Source organism: Myiozetetes cayanensis, unplaced genomic scaffold (genome assembly GCF_022539395.1).
Source record: "Myiozetetes cayanensis isolate MyiCay16 unplaced genomic scaffold, myiCay2020 scf6-25, whole genome shotgun sequence".
Taxonomy (NCBI): Eukaryota; Metazoa; Chordata; class Aves; order Passeriformes; family Tyrannidae; genus Myiozetetes; species Myiozetetes cayanensis.
The window spans coordinates 54,229,599-54,245,732 of NW_026087853.1; the positions used below are offsets into that span (position 1 = coordinate 54,229,599).

At 55.6% G+C, this 16,134-nt stretch overlaps 1 protein-coding gene across 4 annotated transcripts; it reads right to left on the minus strand.

Moving 5' to 3' along the window:
* Positions 1 to 8: 8 nt before the first annotated feature.
* On the minus strand, positions 9 to 9,219 carry LOC126651334 (uncharacterized). 4 transcript variants are annotated; one of them, XR_007631638.1, is made up of 5 exons: positions 8,573 to 9,219; positions 6,968 to 8,257; positions 4,550 to 6,621; positions 1,755 to 2,012; positions 9 to 1,225 (listed from the first exon to the last, which is right to left on the minus strand). XR_007631638.1 is itself a non-coding variant. In XM_050337147.1 (3 exons), exons 2-3 carry the CDS (start codon positions 7,391 to 7,393, stop codon positions 6,136 to 6,138), a joined length of 912 nt encoding a protein of 303 aa, XP_050193104.1. In that variant the 5' UTR covers positions 7,394 to 8,257; positions 8,573 to 9,219; the 3' UTR covers positions 4,310 to 6,135. The 4 variants fall into 4 exon arrangements, 1 of the variants encoding a protein (XP_050193104.1); XR_007631637.1 differs by having other exon boundaries at positions 9 to 1,273; XR_007631639.1 differs by lacking the exons at positions 9 to 1,225; positions 1,755 to 2,012 and adding an exon at positions 3,528 to 4,058.
* Positions 9,220 to 16,134: the final 6,915 nt, after the last annotated feature.

A 16,134-nucleotide genomic window follows, 5' to 3' on the forward strand; every position in this document is an offset into this window, starting at 1 on the left:
CACACAGCTCTAATTAATTACACCACGTGCATTTCAATTGTATCACCTGCAGTGGATAAAACAGAAAATGTAATATATATTCCTGTATTTTACATAGAGTATATAAAATGGAAGATATTCCCATGTTGTGATGTTATATTGCCATAAACTGTAACATGGGATAGTTAATATTGTCCTATTAATGTTATATAATTCCATTACATAATCTCTATTTATAATTCTAATGGATAATCACACATTGGCAGCAGAGCCTATGGAAAGCTGGGAGTGGGACAAGGGATGCTGCTGCTTCCCGTATTCCACATGTTCCCAGTCTCAGGGCACTCCAGGAAGGGTGTTTGATGCCAATCCAGTTCCCACTCAATCCTTGCTCCCCATTCCTGCCTTTCTAGCAATCCAGAATTCACTCCTGTCCCAGTTCCAAACCTGAATCCCTAAAAACCAGTTAATCTTGGGGGGGAGACTTCCCAATCTAAGCCAAACCTGGGGACAGATGATCCAAGACAAGCCAAAAACCCGAATTCCAGCTTGGATTGGCACACCAGGGGTTGAGATCTCCCAAAGGCAGGGCCTCCTTCCTCATGGGATTGGCAAACCTCTGCCAGGAACACGAGGAGAGCAGGCAAAAAATCCTGGAGTAGGTTGGCTTGGAAAGGGCTTAAATCCCATCCAGGGACACCTGCCGCTATCGCAGGTTGCTCCAAGCTCCACCCAACCTGTCCTGGGGCACTTCCAGGGATGGAGCAACCACAGCTTCCACTCAGGAACCAGCTGAGACCCCTTTTCCAGCCCCAAAGCCTCTTTCCTTGCGGGATCCCTCCCTTTTCCCAAGGTTCCCATGCTTTTGGCATATAGTAAACACACACAGATTTCTTGGACTCCACAAAAAAAAAAAAAAGCCTGGAAAGGGTTTCTCCCCCAGGCTGCGCTTGGGAATTCAGCATAGCCCTCTCTCCTCAGGATTCCAAGCACAAACTCCTCTTTCCAGCTGCTTTGCTGAATTTATGCCAGATTTAACTCTGGAAGCCAAGGCTCCAATCAATCCCGCCTTCCCAAGGACATTATCCAGCCTTATCCAAGCTGTGACTCCTCAGCCCAGAAATTTCTCCCCTGGAAAGAGCCATCGCCATGGAAAAGGAACGTTAAATAACAATTCACTGGGATTTCTCACTGTGCCCAGCAAAATTCAGGGAATCTTCCTGCCTGGCAGCTCCAGGTGGCCTCTCTGTCAGGAAACCGGAGTGGATAAAACAGTCAGACAAACTTCTCTTTCCTCAGTTGGAAAAAAAAAAAGGGCATGGAAATGAATCCCAAAGGCTCAGGGGGAGGAATTGCCATCCCACGAGCTCCCCTGAGTCCCAGGGTGCTGTTTGATCCCAGCTCCAGCCCAGCCCTCCCTAATCCCAGGGATAAGGTGGCGTTTTCCTTATCTGCTTCACCCCTGCCCAAATTCCTCCTGCCCGCCCGCCCACCCTTCCGATGACCTTGGCTCCAGCCTCCTCTGGAAGGAGGATCCAGCCCAGGCATGAATCAGGATTTCACAGGGATGTGGGATGAGTTCACCCCCACAGGCAGGACTGGCCTGTTCCCAGGGCTCCGTGGCATTTGCTCGGGTGGCATTGGCACAACTTGCCCGGCACAGCCAGCAAACTGTGGGAGTTCAGCCCAAGGATGTGCCACTTCTCAATTTTCAGGAGCTTCCTGTGATGGGAATGTGGCAGGATCGAGAATTTTACAGTCCGGCTGTGCTATACCTGTCGGTGCTCCAGGGAAGCAGTGCCAGAGTTTGGAGCCTTCTGCCCCTCCCGGGCTCCCGAGTAAGCCTGGAATGTTGCTGTTGGATGCAGGCTCCACAGAGAGGATGGAGGTTGTTGTTCCCTGTGGACCACATCTCCAGACATCAGCCGGATGCAATCGGAGAGCAGCAGCTGGAGCCACTTGGATAATTCCATTAGGTCAAATCCTTCCCTTTCTCTGCTTCTTCAGGATCCTGCTCCTGCCTCTGGAGGCAGCTGGATGAACCAGAGGGTTTCAATGAAGGATTCCTGCTCCTGGCTCCATTCCCACCCCTCCCACCAGGCTCCAGGGCCATTCCCCACTTCCCTCAGACCTCAAAGCCTTTCCTGACCCACTTGGCTCCATCCCAGCTCTGAAGTGCCAGAGGGGGAGGCTCTGCTCCCGCCTGGAGCCTCTGCTTCCTGCTGATATCCTAAGTCCTGGCACTACCTGAGCCCAGCTCCTCCACAAAGCCCTGACACAGGGGTCGGGATCACATCCAGCAGGAAGATGGGAGAGGGACCTCGGAACAAAGCAGAGGTTGCCTTGAGGAGCAATAACCTGGAATAACTATTCTATGGAGAATTTCCCAGTTTTACCTGGCAGAGAGCAGCTCCCTTTTGGACAAGCCCATAAAATGTAGCAGGGAATTTTATCTTAACCTGGAAAAAAAGGAGGACTGAGGGGGGATCTTCCTGCTCTCCACAATTCCCTGGAGAGAGGTTGGAGCCAGGTGGGGGTCTGGATTTTCCCAGGAAACAAGCGACAGGACAAGAAGAAATGACCTTAAGCTGAGCCAGTCTGGATGTCGGGAAATTCCTCCATGGAAAGGGTTGGAACAGGCTCCAGTGGTGGAGTGCCCATCCCTGGGGGATTTAAAAGATGGATGTGGCACTTGGAGACGTGGATTAGTGGTGGCAGAGCTAAGAGTTGGAATCAATGACCTCAGGGTGCTTTTCCAGCCCAAAGGATTCTGTGAAGGGGAAGGACCTGGAAAAGATGAGGCTGGAAAGAAAGAGGCAGCAGGAATGCTAGCAACCCCCCCCATCCAAGAATTCCCGGCATAGGAGGGGAGCCTGCTCCACAATCAGGATTGTGTGCCACAGTGACAGGAGACAGGGAGGATCCAGAGAGCCAGACACAAGGAAAAAGAGGGAAGCAGGAGGGGGTCCGAGGGGTAGAATCTGCCTCAGACACTTCCTAAAGGAGTGAAGGACGAGTGGCTGCCAAGGGAATTGGACAGAGGGCTGGAACTGGGAACTTGGGACTCCTGATGACTCCAAACTCTGTTTTTGGGAGGTGAAAGGGTGGCAGAAACCAAGAGGTGACCTATTCTCCCCTTCCCTCCACCTTCGAGTGCCAGGATAGATCATGTCACAGCGGGAAAGGTCACAGAGGCGGCGGGAGCCAAGATGCATTTGCACTTCTGCCCATCAAGAATTCCCCCCCTTCCAGCCTCTCATCCCGTTCCCCTTCTCCAGAGGCCATAGGCGTCATCCCTGGGTGAGTCCCTGGGACAAAGTCACAGCTGGGAGCGAGGAAAAAGCTCTGGAGTAGCATCTGGCTGTGAATTCCCAGCCACACCGTCTCCGGGATACATTTCCACCTCTCTCTGACATTTCAAACTATCTGAACCTCTTGGCTCCCACTGCCAGCTCTCAAAAAAAGGCTCCCTGCAAGATTGGGGTGGTGGCAGGGCCAGGGCAAAGCAGGGAGAGGGTGGGAATTGCTGCTCCCGGGTCATTCCCGGTGGAAGGGAGAGGTGCCAAGAGCCTGTCAAAGCCTGATGGCACAAACGAGGCTCTGAGTGCAGGAGCTGGAGAGAAAAAAACCCTTGGAAGTGGAGACAAGCAGCACTGGGGGTAGGATTTGAGGGATGAGAGGTCCAATGGGAAGAGCTGTGGTTTTAAGGAATATCTGCCCACTCCGGACTGGCTCCAGGCACCACCATGGGGCAAAATCACCAGGATCCCAAGGACACACTCCAAAATAAACACACACCCTGTGAAAAATAAGGATGTTGTCCCACATTTTTGCTTCCCTCTGCATCCACAAGGAATTCCACGTGCTCCATCCCTTCTGACAGACACCTCAGCCACAGACTTGTCCTGCCAATGAGCTTGGCAAGACCTAGAGAGCCTGGTTTTCCCAATTAAGCTGCTGGAATTACTCATCTCAAAAGCCTCAGATGCTCCCGGTGACACCAATTACACAGAGTCACTGCTTCCTGAGCACATCCCGCGGCACAAAGCAGCTCAAGGTCGAGTGGGAATGATCCAGAACTGAAAGAGGGTGAATTGAGATGGGATACTGGGAAGAAATCCTTCCCTAGAACGGGTTTCCCAGGGAAGCTGCAGCTGCCCCATCCTTGCAAGTGTCCCAGGCCAGGTTGGAAAAGGGTTTGGAGCAACACGGGGTAGCAGGAGGGTTTGGAATGGGATGAGCTTTAATGCCCCTTCCAACCCAATCCAGTCTGGAATTCAGGGACACTTTTAGGAGAAGCACGTTATCCTCCACCCCCTTTTCCCAACAGTCTGTACCTGGATTTTTCCCACTCCCCTTTGGCAGGGAGGAGGCCTCCAACCCTCCCAGTCCCTCTTTTGTGATCCCTGATCCCTTTCACCTTAACTTCAGGAATCTCCTCCCTACATTTTAGGGTTGATTGATGTTCTGGATCCTCCCCTGCTGCTCCTTTGTATCCCCTGCATTCCACAACGCTGGAATTCAGAGACCCCCCATGTGTGGCCATTTCCTATTCCCTTCTCCCTGTTACCTGGGAAAGAATCCTTTTTCTGCCAGTACAACCAGTTGTTGGGATCAGTCACTGCCACCTGTGCTTCCCTCTGCAGCTGCTGGAAGCCAAGGAATTCTTTTCTGGAATGGAATGAGATGATATTTCAAATCCCTTCCATCCCAACCCATTCCAGGATTCCTGCGGCAGAGATTCCACCAGCTCTGGGATTCACAGCACGGACACAGCCACAGAGTCTCTCCTTGAAATGTTTCCTACCTGGATTTTAGGGACACTGACTCATCCTCAGGAGTTCTCCCGCTGCCAGTTGCACTCCGGAGCAGCCAGAAATTCCCACTGCTCCTCCCTGCTGTAATCTCCCAGCTGTGGGGGAACATCCCTGGCTCTGCCATCCCGCTTTTTTCCTTTGCCAGAGGCCCACTGGGATCCCAGGGGTGCGTCTTCATGGCCACGAGCACCCAAAATCCTCCCAGAGCCAGGGAATCTTGGAATAGTTTGGGTGGGAAGGGACCTCAAAGCCCATCCAATTCCAACTCCAACACCTTCCGCTCTCCCCGGTCGCTCCAACCTGACCTTGGACACTTCCAGGGATAAGGCAGCCACAGCTTCCCTTGGAAATCCATTCCAGGGCCTCACCACCTCACAGGGAGGAATGCCTTCCCAATATCCCATTTAACTCACCCTCTGGCAGTGGGAAGCCATTCCCTTTATCCTGGCCCTTCAGGTGCTTTTCCACTCCTTCTCAAACTCTCTTGGAGCTGCTTTTTAGGCCCTGGAAGGGGCTCTGAAGTTTCCCTGGAGCCTTCCCTTCTCCACACTGGACACCCCTGGCCTCTGAGAACCTCCATGTCCTGCTCTGGACTTGCTCCAGCAGTTCCACATCCTCCTCATGCTGAGGATACAGCATTCCAGGGAGAATAGAGGGGGAAAGCCCCTCCCTCCCCCTGCTACCCCTGCCAGGGGAAAAAAATCCTGGGGGAAGAAGGTAGAAGGAAAATCCTACTCCATCCTTAGTGTCCCAAACACACTCGAGGAATAAACTCACCTTCCAATGCACTTCCAGCAGCTCCAGAATCCCAGGCAGGATCCATCCCCACTAGCACAGCAAGACACTCCCTGAGGTTTCCCAAAAAAACCTGCCCTTTCCTCACCCCCCTTTTTATCAGGGCATATCCCACCATTTCCTGCTCCAGTTATGATCCTGATGGGAATCATCTGGGATGGGAATTTCCTGGGATGGGAACTACCTGGGATGGGCAGCACCTGAAGCGGGGGATTGGGGGGGGGTGTGTAACAAACAGGAAAACCTTTTACAAAGGGCAAAACCTAAAAATCTCTGAAATTAAAGGTGATTTCAGGATGTTGGAGCTCTGCTTCCCACTGTTCCCTGTGAGTCCATCCATCCCTGACAATTCCAATGTTTCCACCTCCTTGCTCTCCTTGAAACAGTCAGCCTTTCCCTCCACTCAGGGGTTTCCAAATCCTCTTCCCGGGAAGGCAGAGGCCAATTTTCCAGCCCCGGCCCCACATAGGAGCAGATCCAGAGGCACTAATGAGGGAGCTCATTTATTGTGACCTAAATATTCCATGTGCTCTGCTCCCGTGCCTCAGCACCTCCATAATCCACGGGATATGAGCAGGATTTCTGCAGGGTTGTATCCTGCTTCCCCAGGAGCAGGAAAAAGGCACCCGAGAGCTCCTGCTTCTTTCCACATCCCCTTTTCCTTCTGGGAAGTGGTCCCAATAGGGGCTGGGATTGCTGGATCCCAGCCGTGCTCCAGGACTGGGACAAATCCCTGGGCAAGGAGCGATGGATGGGGTGGCTGCCGTGGAATATTCCAGCACAACCAGCCTCTCTTCCTGCTCTTTCCAGCCCATATCCCTCGGGAAGACACAGCTAATTTAGCCACAGGTTGGGCTCCCTGGGCCAGGAGGGGAGGAGGAGGCAAATGGGATGGGTTGCTAAAAAAAGCTACTGGCAGCTGCTTTTTTTGGAAGGCAGGGATCGATTTTTCCTTGTGGAGCTCCGGCTGGAGGGCAAGCGAGGTGGACGGAGGGGCTGGAGAGCTGGGAGTCCTCCCATTGGCAGCACACTTTGATCAGGTGGGAAGGGGAATGAGGGAAGTGTGACCCAACCACAGGCTCCCAAAATAACCCTGATCCCACTCCCTGCTTCCTTAAATCCATGTGACACTGCTAGGTCCTCTGTGGGGACCGGCAGAGAGGGATTCCTGGATATTTCCACCACTTCAAAGGGCCATTTCCTGTGGAGAAACGGGATTTGGATGTCCCAAAAGTAATGGGAGTACCCAGGAATCCTGCCCTGCCAGTCCTCCAAGGAGGGAGCAGCATCTGGCAGTGCCACAGGGATGTCTGGAAGTAAGGGATTCCTGGATATTCCCCCCACTTTTGAGACATTTTCCATGGAGAAGCAGTAACCTGCTGGGGTGGGGACACAGTGGATATGGAACAATCCATCGGAGCATCCATGGGAAAGGACACAACGCTCTGGAAATGCAACTGCAGCTGCCCTGAGGGTCCTGGATGTTCCCATTCCTCCTCTCTCCCTCTTATTTTCAATACCTGTGTCAGCAAAAGGAAAAATGAAGGAATTGCTGTGATTTTCCGCTCCCTCCTCACTCCCACACCCAGATCCAGGACCGTAGCCCCAAATCCTACTTCACGCGTTAACATCAAGCTTTCCCAGAATTCCCCTCTCCCGGTGTCGCCCCAGGCTCTTTCGGGGTGGTTGGCGACTCTGTGTGGAGCGTGCTTCCCGCTGCTGGGATTCCCACGGGAAGTGAGTCGGGATGCGGCTCTGAACCGTCCCAGGTGACTGCTGGGACAGGGAGAGCCTTGGCCCATCCCGGGGTTCCGTCAGCCCGTGTTTCCCGGGATGGTGGGATGCTCCATGTCCCACGCCCCGGAGCTCTCCCGTGTATCCCAGGACTCTCCCGTGTATCCCGGGGCTGTCCCGTGTATCCCAGGACTCTCCCGTGTATCCCGGGGCTCTCCCGTCGGCCGATCCTGGTAGTTCTCCCCGACAGCCACCAGCAGGAGCTCCAAGACCGCAGGTTCCTATCCCGGGCTCGCGGCGCATCCCACTGCATCCCGGGGCTCCCTCCGTTCCCGGGGCTCCCTCCGTTCCCAGGGCTCCCGGTGCTCCTGGAACATCCCTGTGCTCCCGAGGATCCCGATGTTTCCGGTGCGTCCCCATTCTCCCAGCGCATCCCAGTGCATCCAAGTGTTCCTCTGCTCCCAGCGCATCCCTGTTCTCCCAGTGCATCCCGGTGCTCCCTCTATTCCCAAGGTTCTCAGTGCTCCTGGAGCATCCTTGTGCTCCCGGGGATCCCTACACGACTTGTGCATCCCAGTGTTCCCAGTGCATCCTGGTGCTCCCAGGATCCTAATGTTCCCAGTTCATCCCAGTGCTCCCTGTATTCCCAGAGCTCCCAGTACTCCTGGAGCATCCCTGTGCTCAGTGCATCCTAGTGCTCCCCCTGCTCCCAGTGCTCCCAGCACACCCCAGTGTTTCTCCCAGGAATCCCAGTACTCCCAGTGCATCCCAGGGTTCCTCATGCTCCCATCACATCCTGATGCTCCTGGTGCTCCTGATTCCTCTCAGTCCATTCCAGGGATGCTGGAGGGGGTCCAGGCTGCAGGATCCCAGGAATTCTCTTCCCAGCTCCACTGTCCCACCTCAGGACCCACATCTGCTGTCTTGCTATCCTGTGGAAAACCACCCAGGAAGGGCTGGATTCAGGATGGGGCCTCCGGAAGCTGCTCCAGCTCCTGCCTTGCATTGTTACCGTGGGAGTCCCACATGGATCGTGGCCCATCTCACCCCATCCCGTCCTTTGCCATCCCTTCCCACCCCATCTCGTCCTTTCCCATCCCATCCCACCCCATCCCATCCCATCCCATCCCCTCCACTCTGAGTGTGCTGGCACAAGGGACACACGGGAGCAGCTCCAAAAGGACACCCCCATTCCCACTCCCGTCCATCCCCACCATCCCAGGAATTAATCCCTGTCCTCTGCCCACCTTGCCAGGTGGGAGGAGGGCAGGACACCCATCCCAGACTCCCAGGGATGGATCTCCACCCCATTCCTGGTGGGGATCACGATGGCGGCCGGAGGCGTTGGATCTTCCCTGGCTCCACCAGTGAATCCATTCTAAATCCAGCTCCGGGATTGGGGTGGGAGGATTTGCGTCACTCGGCTGAGGAGGGGGATCCCGGTGGGATGAGTCACGTAAGGAGGAGTTCCCTGGATTGGGATGGGGCCCACGGCAGCTCCAGAGGGGTGGGAGACTCAGGATGAGGATGGAAGAAAGGGGCAGAAGGGCCTTTCCTGGCTGCAATTCCTGTGCCTTCTCCTACCCCTTCTGGCAGCTCCCGGGGATGGGGAGAGCCCATGGAGCCCAGCAGGGCCTTAGTGCTCCCCTCTGCACTTCCCAGTAAGAAGAACCTGCTCTGGGGTGTGTTCCTGCTGGACATGAGACAGCAGAGGATCATCCACACTTGGAGCCCCAAAACATCAGCACTAGATGAGGAAACCCTGTCTGGAGCTCCTTGGAGGAGCACTTGGAAATTCCACCCCATATCCCATCCCATCCTATTCTTTCTCATCCCATCCCATTATTTTTTCATCCTATCCTATCCTATCCTATCCTATCCTATCCTATCCTATCCTATCCTATCCTATCCTGTCCTATCCCATCCCATCCCATTCCTTCCAGTCCCTACCCCACCCCCTCCCATTCCATTCCTTCCCATCCTCACCCCACCCCATCCTATCCCATTCCTTCCTATTCTTCCTTATCCCTCCCCATCCCATCTCATCCATTTCCACCTGTTCCTATCCCTTCCCACCCAATTCCTACCCCATATCCCATCCCTCCTCCCCTTCCCTCAGATCCCCCTATCACAACAGTGACAAACACCCCCCACCCATAGGGATGGCTTCAGAATCTCCAGAATTCCAGGACCCCCCCCTGCTCATTCCCAGCTCCTGGAGAGGAACTGGGAAGAGCGACAGGCCCCGCTGGAGCCACAGATCCCCATCCCGGCCCATTCTCAAAATATCCTCAAGGATCACACATCCAGGGACGGCAGCAGGTGCTTGGCAGCGCTGGCATGATCCTCCAGCCTCCAAAATCCTTTTTGGGAATTCAGGCAGCCTCCTGCGCCAGGGAACAGCTCCATATCCATGCGGGAATAACAGGTGGGGGCAGGAGGTGCCAGGAGCGGGTTCATCATCCTGAAGCTCCCCCACCGGGTTGGGAATTGCTTTCCCACTCTGCACTGGAGCATCGGGAAGCCCATCTGGTGCTCTCCATGCCAGGAACAAGGGAATTTGTGGAGCACAGTGCCAGACATCTGCTCCCAGCCTCGGGAACCGCGGGAATGGGATGGGAGCGGCAGTGGAGCATGACGCCGGAGCTGCCGGCTGCTGGGAGCGTGCCGGGAGTTAATAATCCCAACATCTGCCAGCAGCTGGCATGGAGCCGGAGCCGGAGCTCTCCCTGTCCAACACACCACATTCCTTGGATGGCTGGTGGGTTTGGATGAGGGATGCAACTGGAAAGCACGTGCGGAGCAGAACCGGCCTTTTCCAGCGTTGCCATTCCCGCTGCAGGGCACAAATCCTCCCCCTTCCACCGGAGGCTCCAGTGATGGAATCAACTGGGATTGGGATTGTTGCATCTCCCAGGTGGAGAGGGCGGGATGGAGCTTCCACTGCCCTGTGAGGCTGTGGGAAGGGCAATTCCATGTCTGAGTTAGTGGAAGGTGTCCCTGCCCATGGCAGGGAGTGGGACTGGATGAGCTTTAAGGCCCTTTCCAACACAAGCCATTCCTGAATTCCATGCTCTTCCAGCTTCCATTGAGAAACTGGACCTTTCCAAGCAGTTGGAGATCCTGGAATCCTGGAATGGTTGGGGTTGGAAGCTACCTTAAGGCTCATCCTCATCCCTGATTCCATGGGAGCTGTTGGAGGGCTTTGGCACAAGATGTTCCCAATAACCCCATGTTGTTCCCTGGCTATTATTCCTTTCTCCCAGCCTTTAGTGCCTCCACTCCAGGCTGGGAATGTCAGGTGAATTCTCACCTTGGCTATTCCCATAACTGGGATGAAGTCCCCCCCTTCTCCCTGCTTTTCCCTGCCCCACAGATCCTGGCTTTCTGAATCCATCCCAGGCTGGTGCCAGAGGGTTTTCCTGCTGGGATCTGTTCCAGCTCTGGCAGGGACACGGCTTATCCCGGACTTTGCTCCAACACCTGCGGCAGAAGGGAGATGTTTGGATTACAAGCGGATGTGGCCACGGATCATCATCCCTGTGACGCTGCCTTTCCACCTCTGGCTTGGCAGGAATTCCCTTCATGCTCCACAGCTTTTCCTGAGCTCTTTTTGCAGCTGGATACAGCTTTTTTTTGGGATATTCCTGTCTCCCTTCCCAGCTTGAGCTGATGGGGTCCTGTGGGATATTCCCTGGGATTCCAGGTTTTGGTGCCTATTGGATGGGGATGGATTGCAGGTTGGGCATGGCTGTGTCTTGGCATCACCCTGGGACTCAGATTTTTCTAGCTGGGATCTTCTTCAGAGGTTTTTCTTCCCATGGCTGCTCCTGCCCACCCTGTTGCTGCTTCCAGAGGGAAAATCCAGGGTTCCCTGGCCTCTCCTGAGCCTTTGGAGGGAAGGTTCACCCCAAAATGTGTCCAGGGGATGCAGGGAGTCTGTGGTGGTTCCACGCGGATTCCTGCATGTGGGAGAAATCCACAGAGTTGCTCAAATTTCTCTCTGATTTTGGGGCAGATCCTTCATTTTCTCTCTCTATCCTATTTTTCCCGAGTTTTCCTAATCCCACATGACCTCATTGCAGCCCTCCCAGCTCTCGCTCACTCCCACCCACCCACCCACCCATCCACCCACCCGTCCATCCATCCATGGCAGGAACTACTTATCCCTAACTGTGCAATTACCTGGCAGGACCTGCCTTTCCATGCCTCCAAAAAAAACCCCAGAGAGGTTCTTTGGGAGCTCCAAGGGAGCCTAATTGCACTAATTGCCCAGCTAATCGAGGTCACGGCTCCATATGGAGCCATTGCCGCAGATTATCCGACATCAGGACGCGGAGAGCGAAGGCCTCAGATGTGCTGAGAGCTCCTGGCTCCGTGTGGGCAGAGCCGGAGGAGCACTTTGGAATGGGCAGGAAGGGCAGTGGTTGAGTGTCCAAGGGCAGCTCCCGCTCCCAGCTCTGCCTTTCCCGGGCATCGACCGCCGGAGCTCATGAAAAAAAGATGATCCCAGCGCTGGAGGGCTGGGAAAGCAGCAGGAAGAGGGAAAGCGCTCCCGGGTTGTCCCCCAGGAGAGTGGGAATGCCGCAGGCACCTGCTGTCAGCATTCCCAGGTTCTCTGGGTCCAGCATTCTGGGCAGTGGGAGGACACATCATTCCCATCCTTCCCAAAGCCCTTCCTGGCTGGTTCCAGCCTTCCAAAGGCCCTGGGACTCTGGGAGTGGGGCCCTGCTGAGTCAGGGATGGAGCAAGTGCTCAATCAATCCGAAACCTGATCCCAAACCGGCTGCAGAGAAGGACCCGGCTTTGGGCTGCCAGGAAGGACAGGCCCTCCTCTCCTGTCAGGTTTTGGGGAGGCAGGATCCATGGATCCCAGACCGGGATCTCTGGAGTGTCCCTGCCTCCCATGGGCTCAGGGCCAGCAAGAAGAATCCAAGCCCTGTGGAGCAGCCTCGGATCTCATCTCAGCTGCTGAGCAGCTGCTCTCCTGGGCAAAGTCCACTTGGAGACCTTCGGCCTCCACCTGCTACCTTTCCTGGCTTTTCCATGGAGATTTCCAGGCACCTGGCGGCCCAGCAGCTTTCCTGTCGGCTCCAAGAGCCAGGCTGGCCATCCCTGTGGAGCTGGGTGCTATCCTGGTGCTCCTATTGTTTCCAGGAGAGTGGAGAGCTCTGCCAGAAGGATTCTTTAGCCCAAATCACTCCCCAAAAAAACAAGGAGCATTGGGAAGCTATGGGATATAAACACCTCAGACTGGGATCAGCTGGCAGTGAGGAGGAGGGAGGAGGGAGCAGGAAGAGAGGGAATATGGGATATTCCCTGTGGCCACCCTGGCTTGTGTCTCTCCAGCCACTCCATCTCCAGCATTCCACATAATCCATGTTTCTTGCCCCAGTCCTCTGTCCTTTTAATATTTTCTCGACCTGGGAGAGGAGCAGGAATAAATTCCTTGGATGCAGAGCACAGCTCTGGTGAAAGGGCTGGATAAAATAACAGGGAGATGTGGAGAGGGCAAACAGCACCGGCCACGCTGGGAGTGTCACTCCAGGCCTCTGGAAAATGTGGCGCCGGGCAGCTGTGCCACATGGCGGCTGCTCCCTCCCTAATTAAAACACACGGAAGAGGCTCCATCGCTACTGGGATGATTATTCCTGAGGGAGAGCCCTGGTTGGGGGTCTGCCGTGCTCCCTGCTTCCCACCGGTGAATTCCCAGCCTTCCATGAGGATCCACTACGGATCACCTGCTCCGCTCCCACACGGGTCAGCAAGCTTGCCCGGCATTTATCCACTGGGATAATTCATCTGAGGATCCAGATTCTCCCAACATTGCAGGCGAGCCGGGATGATCCTGCTGAGCCACCAGACCGGTTTTCCCTGTGTGGTGTTTTCCCAGAGAAGACAAAGAAAGAAAAGGTTCTCCTTGTTGGGTGGGGAGGGAGAAGAGGGAATATCCATGTTCTTCCTAAAATAAAAGGGAAAACCAGAAGAAAGGAGTGGAAAACTCTTTTTGGAGTAGCCATAGCATGCAGGAGCTGAAAATTCCAGTTTGGCAGTAGCATGTACCTTTTCCAGGGAGTCCTGAGTGGTCATATCCTGGAAAAACAATTGTGGGATGAGCTGGTGGAGCTCTGGGATGTGGGAGTGACAATCTGTGGATTCCCAAGCCGTGCTTGGAAGCTGGGGCTGTTCTCCATAGCTCCAGGGTCCAGCTTTGGGGAGCAGGGAGGAGCATCCCAGTCTTGGGAGACACGGGAGCACCTTCCTTCCCAGTGGCCAGGGCAGAAGGAACACACTGGAATGGGATTCGGGGTGCCCAGGGATTTGGGAATGCAGGGGTCCAGTTGCACAGGGGTTTGAGATGGGAGGGGTTGGGATGCCCAGGAATTTGGGATATCCAGAAGGTTGGGATGACAAGGGTTCTGTTACCAGGGATTGGATACACGCAGGGATTTGGGATGGCAGGGATCTGGTTGTCCAGGAATTTGGAATACCCAGGAACTTGGGGTACCCAGGGATTTGAGGTATTCAGAGTTGGAATGGCAGAGGTTTGGTTACACATGGAGGGGATGTACCCAGGGATTTAGGATGGCAGTGGCCCTGTTATCTAGGGATTTGGGATGGCAGGTGTTCCAATTGCTCTGGGATTTGGGATACAGAGGCCCAGATGCCTGGGTATTTGGGGTACCTGGAGTTTGGAATGGCAGGCATTTGGTTATCCAGGGATTGGATGTACCCAGGAATTTGGAATGGAAGGGGTTCCAGTTGCCAAGGGATTCCAGACCCAGAGGTTGGAATGGCAGGGGTTTGGTTACCAAAGGCTTGGAGGCACCCAGGGATTTGGGATGGCAGTGGTCCTTTTTTCCAGGGATTTGGGGTACCAAGGGATTTTGGATATCCCAGTTCCTCGGGGAGTTGGGATACAGAGGTCCAGTTGCCCAGGTATTTGGGGTACTCAGAGGTTGGGATGGCAAGGGTTCAGTGGGAATTTGGGATACAGAGGCCTGGGGATTGCAAATGCAGAGGGTGGAATGACAGGAGTTTGGTTATCCAGGGATTTAGGCTGGCAGTGGTCCCATTCCCCAGGGCTTTGGGGTACCCAGAAATTTGGGATGGCAGGGCTCAAATTACCCAGGTATTTGGGGACCAAGGGTCTGCTTGGCCCTCTTAGTGCGAGTTCCTCCCTCCTGGAGGGCAGGGAAAAGTCTCTGGCTGGGGTCAGTGCCGGAGGCTCCTGCGTGGCCCTTCCTGAGGCGCCAGGCCCGTGAGTCAGCAGTGCTTCCCACCCACTTGGCCCCGGTGGAAGTGCCAGCGGGAGCGGCTGTGTGAGAGCGGGAGGTTACAGAGCTGCTGGGATGTCTGTGCATGTGGGGACGGGAATGTTGGAGCTGGAGCGTGTGGGAAGCGAGTGGAGAGAAGCAGAGTGAAAGCCAGGGCTAGTGCCAAGGGCTTAATGAGCAGCTTCCCACCAAAAAAAAAAAAAAAAAAAAAAAAAAAAAAAAAAATTTCCAAAGCAAAGCAAAATAAAGCTCTGTGGCCGTGGAAAGAGACTCGGTCAGTCCCGGAGCAGGGAGCGTGAGCTCCTTCCTGGCCCATCTGGAGCCTTAGGAAGGTTGGGAGCTGCCTGGCACCGGCCCCCTCACTGGAAGAGCTTCGCCTGGGTGGACATGCCAGAGTTTTCCTGGCACATGGCTCCTGGAGAGCTGCACAAGCCGGCACACGTGGGCACCAGCATTCCTGGCCAGCTTTCCAAACTGGGATGTGGCTGGCACACATGGAGAAGCCCCCATTCCCAGGAGAGTGCCACCAGGATGGGCTACAAGGAGGGGCAGACTGGTCCCCGATCACCTGGTGCCAGCACTCCCAGCCTGGGAATTCCAAGGCACTGGGGCCACCAGTGCCCCCAGTTCAGCCCCATCCCTCAATCCAGTCACTGCTAGTCCAGGGCACCTCCTTCCCTACTCCAGACCCAGCCTAGGGACAAGGAAAATTGAGACTTAATCCTTGCTGGATCTTTCAAACCGTGGTAGTGGTGGTTTCCTGGTTTTCCCAGTATAGCTCCAGAGAGATTGCCCCCGATTCCCATCCCGGTTGTTTCTGTTGGAAGGGATCTTTAAAGGTCAACTGGTCACAGTTCCATTCCACACAGCCAGGCTGGGGTCTGCCTCTGGAGGCTCCCACTAGTCCTGGACCATCCAGGAGTGTTCCAGCCCCATCACCCCATCCTGGGATGGGTCTCTGATCCCACCCAGGGGTGTGTCTCTGACCCCTTCACCCCATCAGGAGGCGGGAGCCGTCACAGCTCCCAGTTCCAGGAGCAAATCCCCTGCTCTCCATCCTCCTCCCCTGCTCCATCACCTCCACACAGGGGCACCTCCAGACCCAGGCCACGGAGTCTCCTCCTCGCCCACGCTCCCTCTCACCCCACGATTGGAACAGCAGGAATTCGCCAGGAATCGCCTTTCCACGACGGCGAGGGGGCACCACGGGCGCGCTCCCGCTCCGCGTATTCCACTCCGCGTTTTCCGGTGCCCGCCGCGCCCGCAGTTCCCCGGCAGCTCCCGCCGCGCCCCGGCCAAACCCGCAAAACCCGGCCAGGATTCCGCCGGAGCGCGGCACTGGCGGGGGCCGCTCGCGGCCCACTCGTGTCCGCGGGGGCCCCGCCGCGCTCGGCCTTCCCCGGGAATTCCACCTTTTCCCGGCGCGCGTGTCCATCCCTCCGTGCCGCGCGCTCCCCCCGCGCGGCGCCTCCTCCACGCGGCGGGAGGAGCTCCGGCGCCCCTCCCGCACACCCCACCCCGCGAGGTGCCAC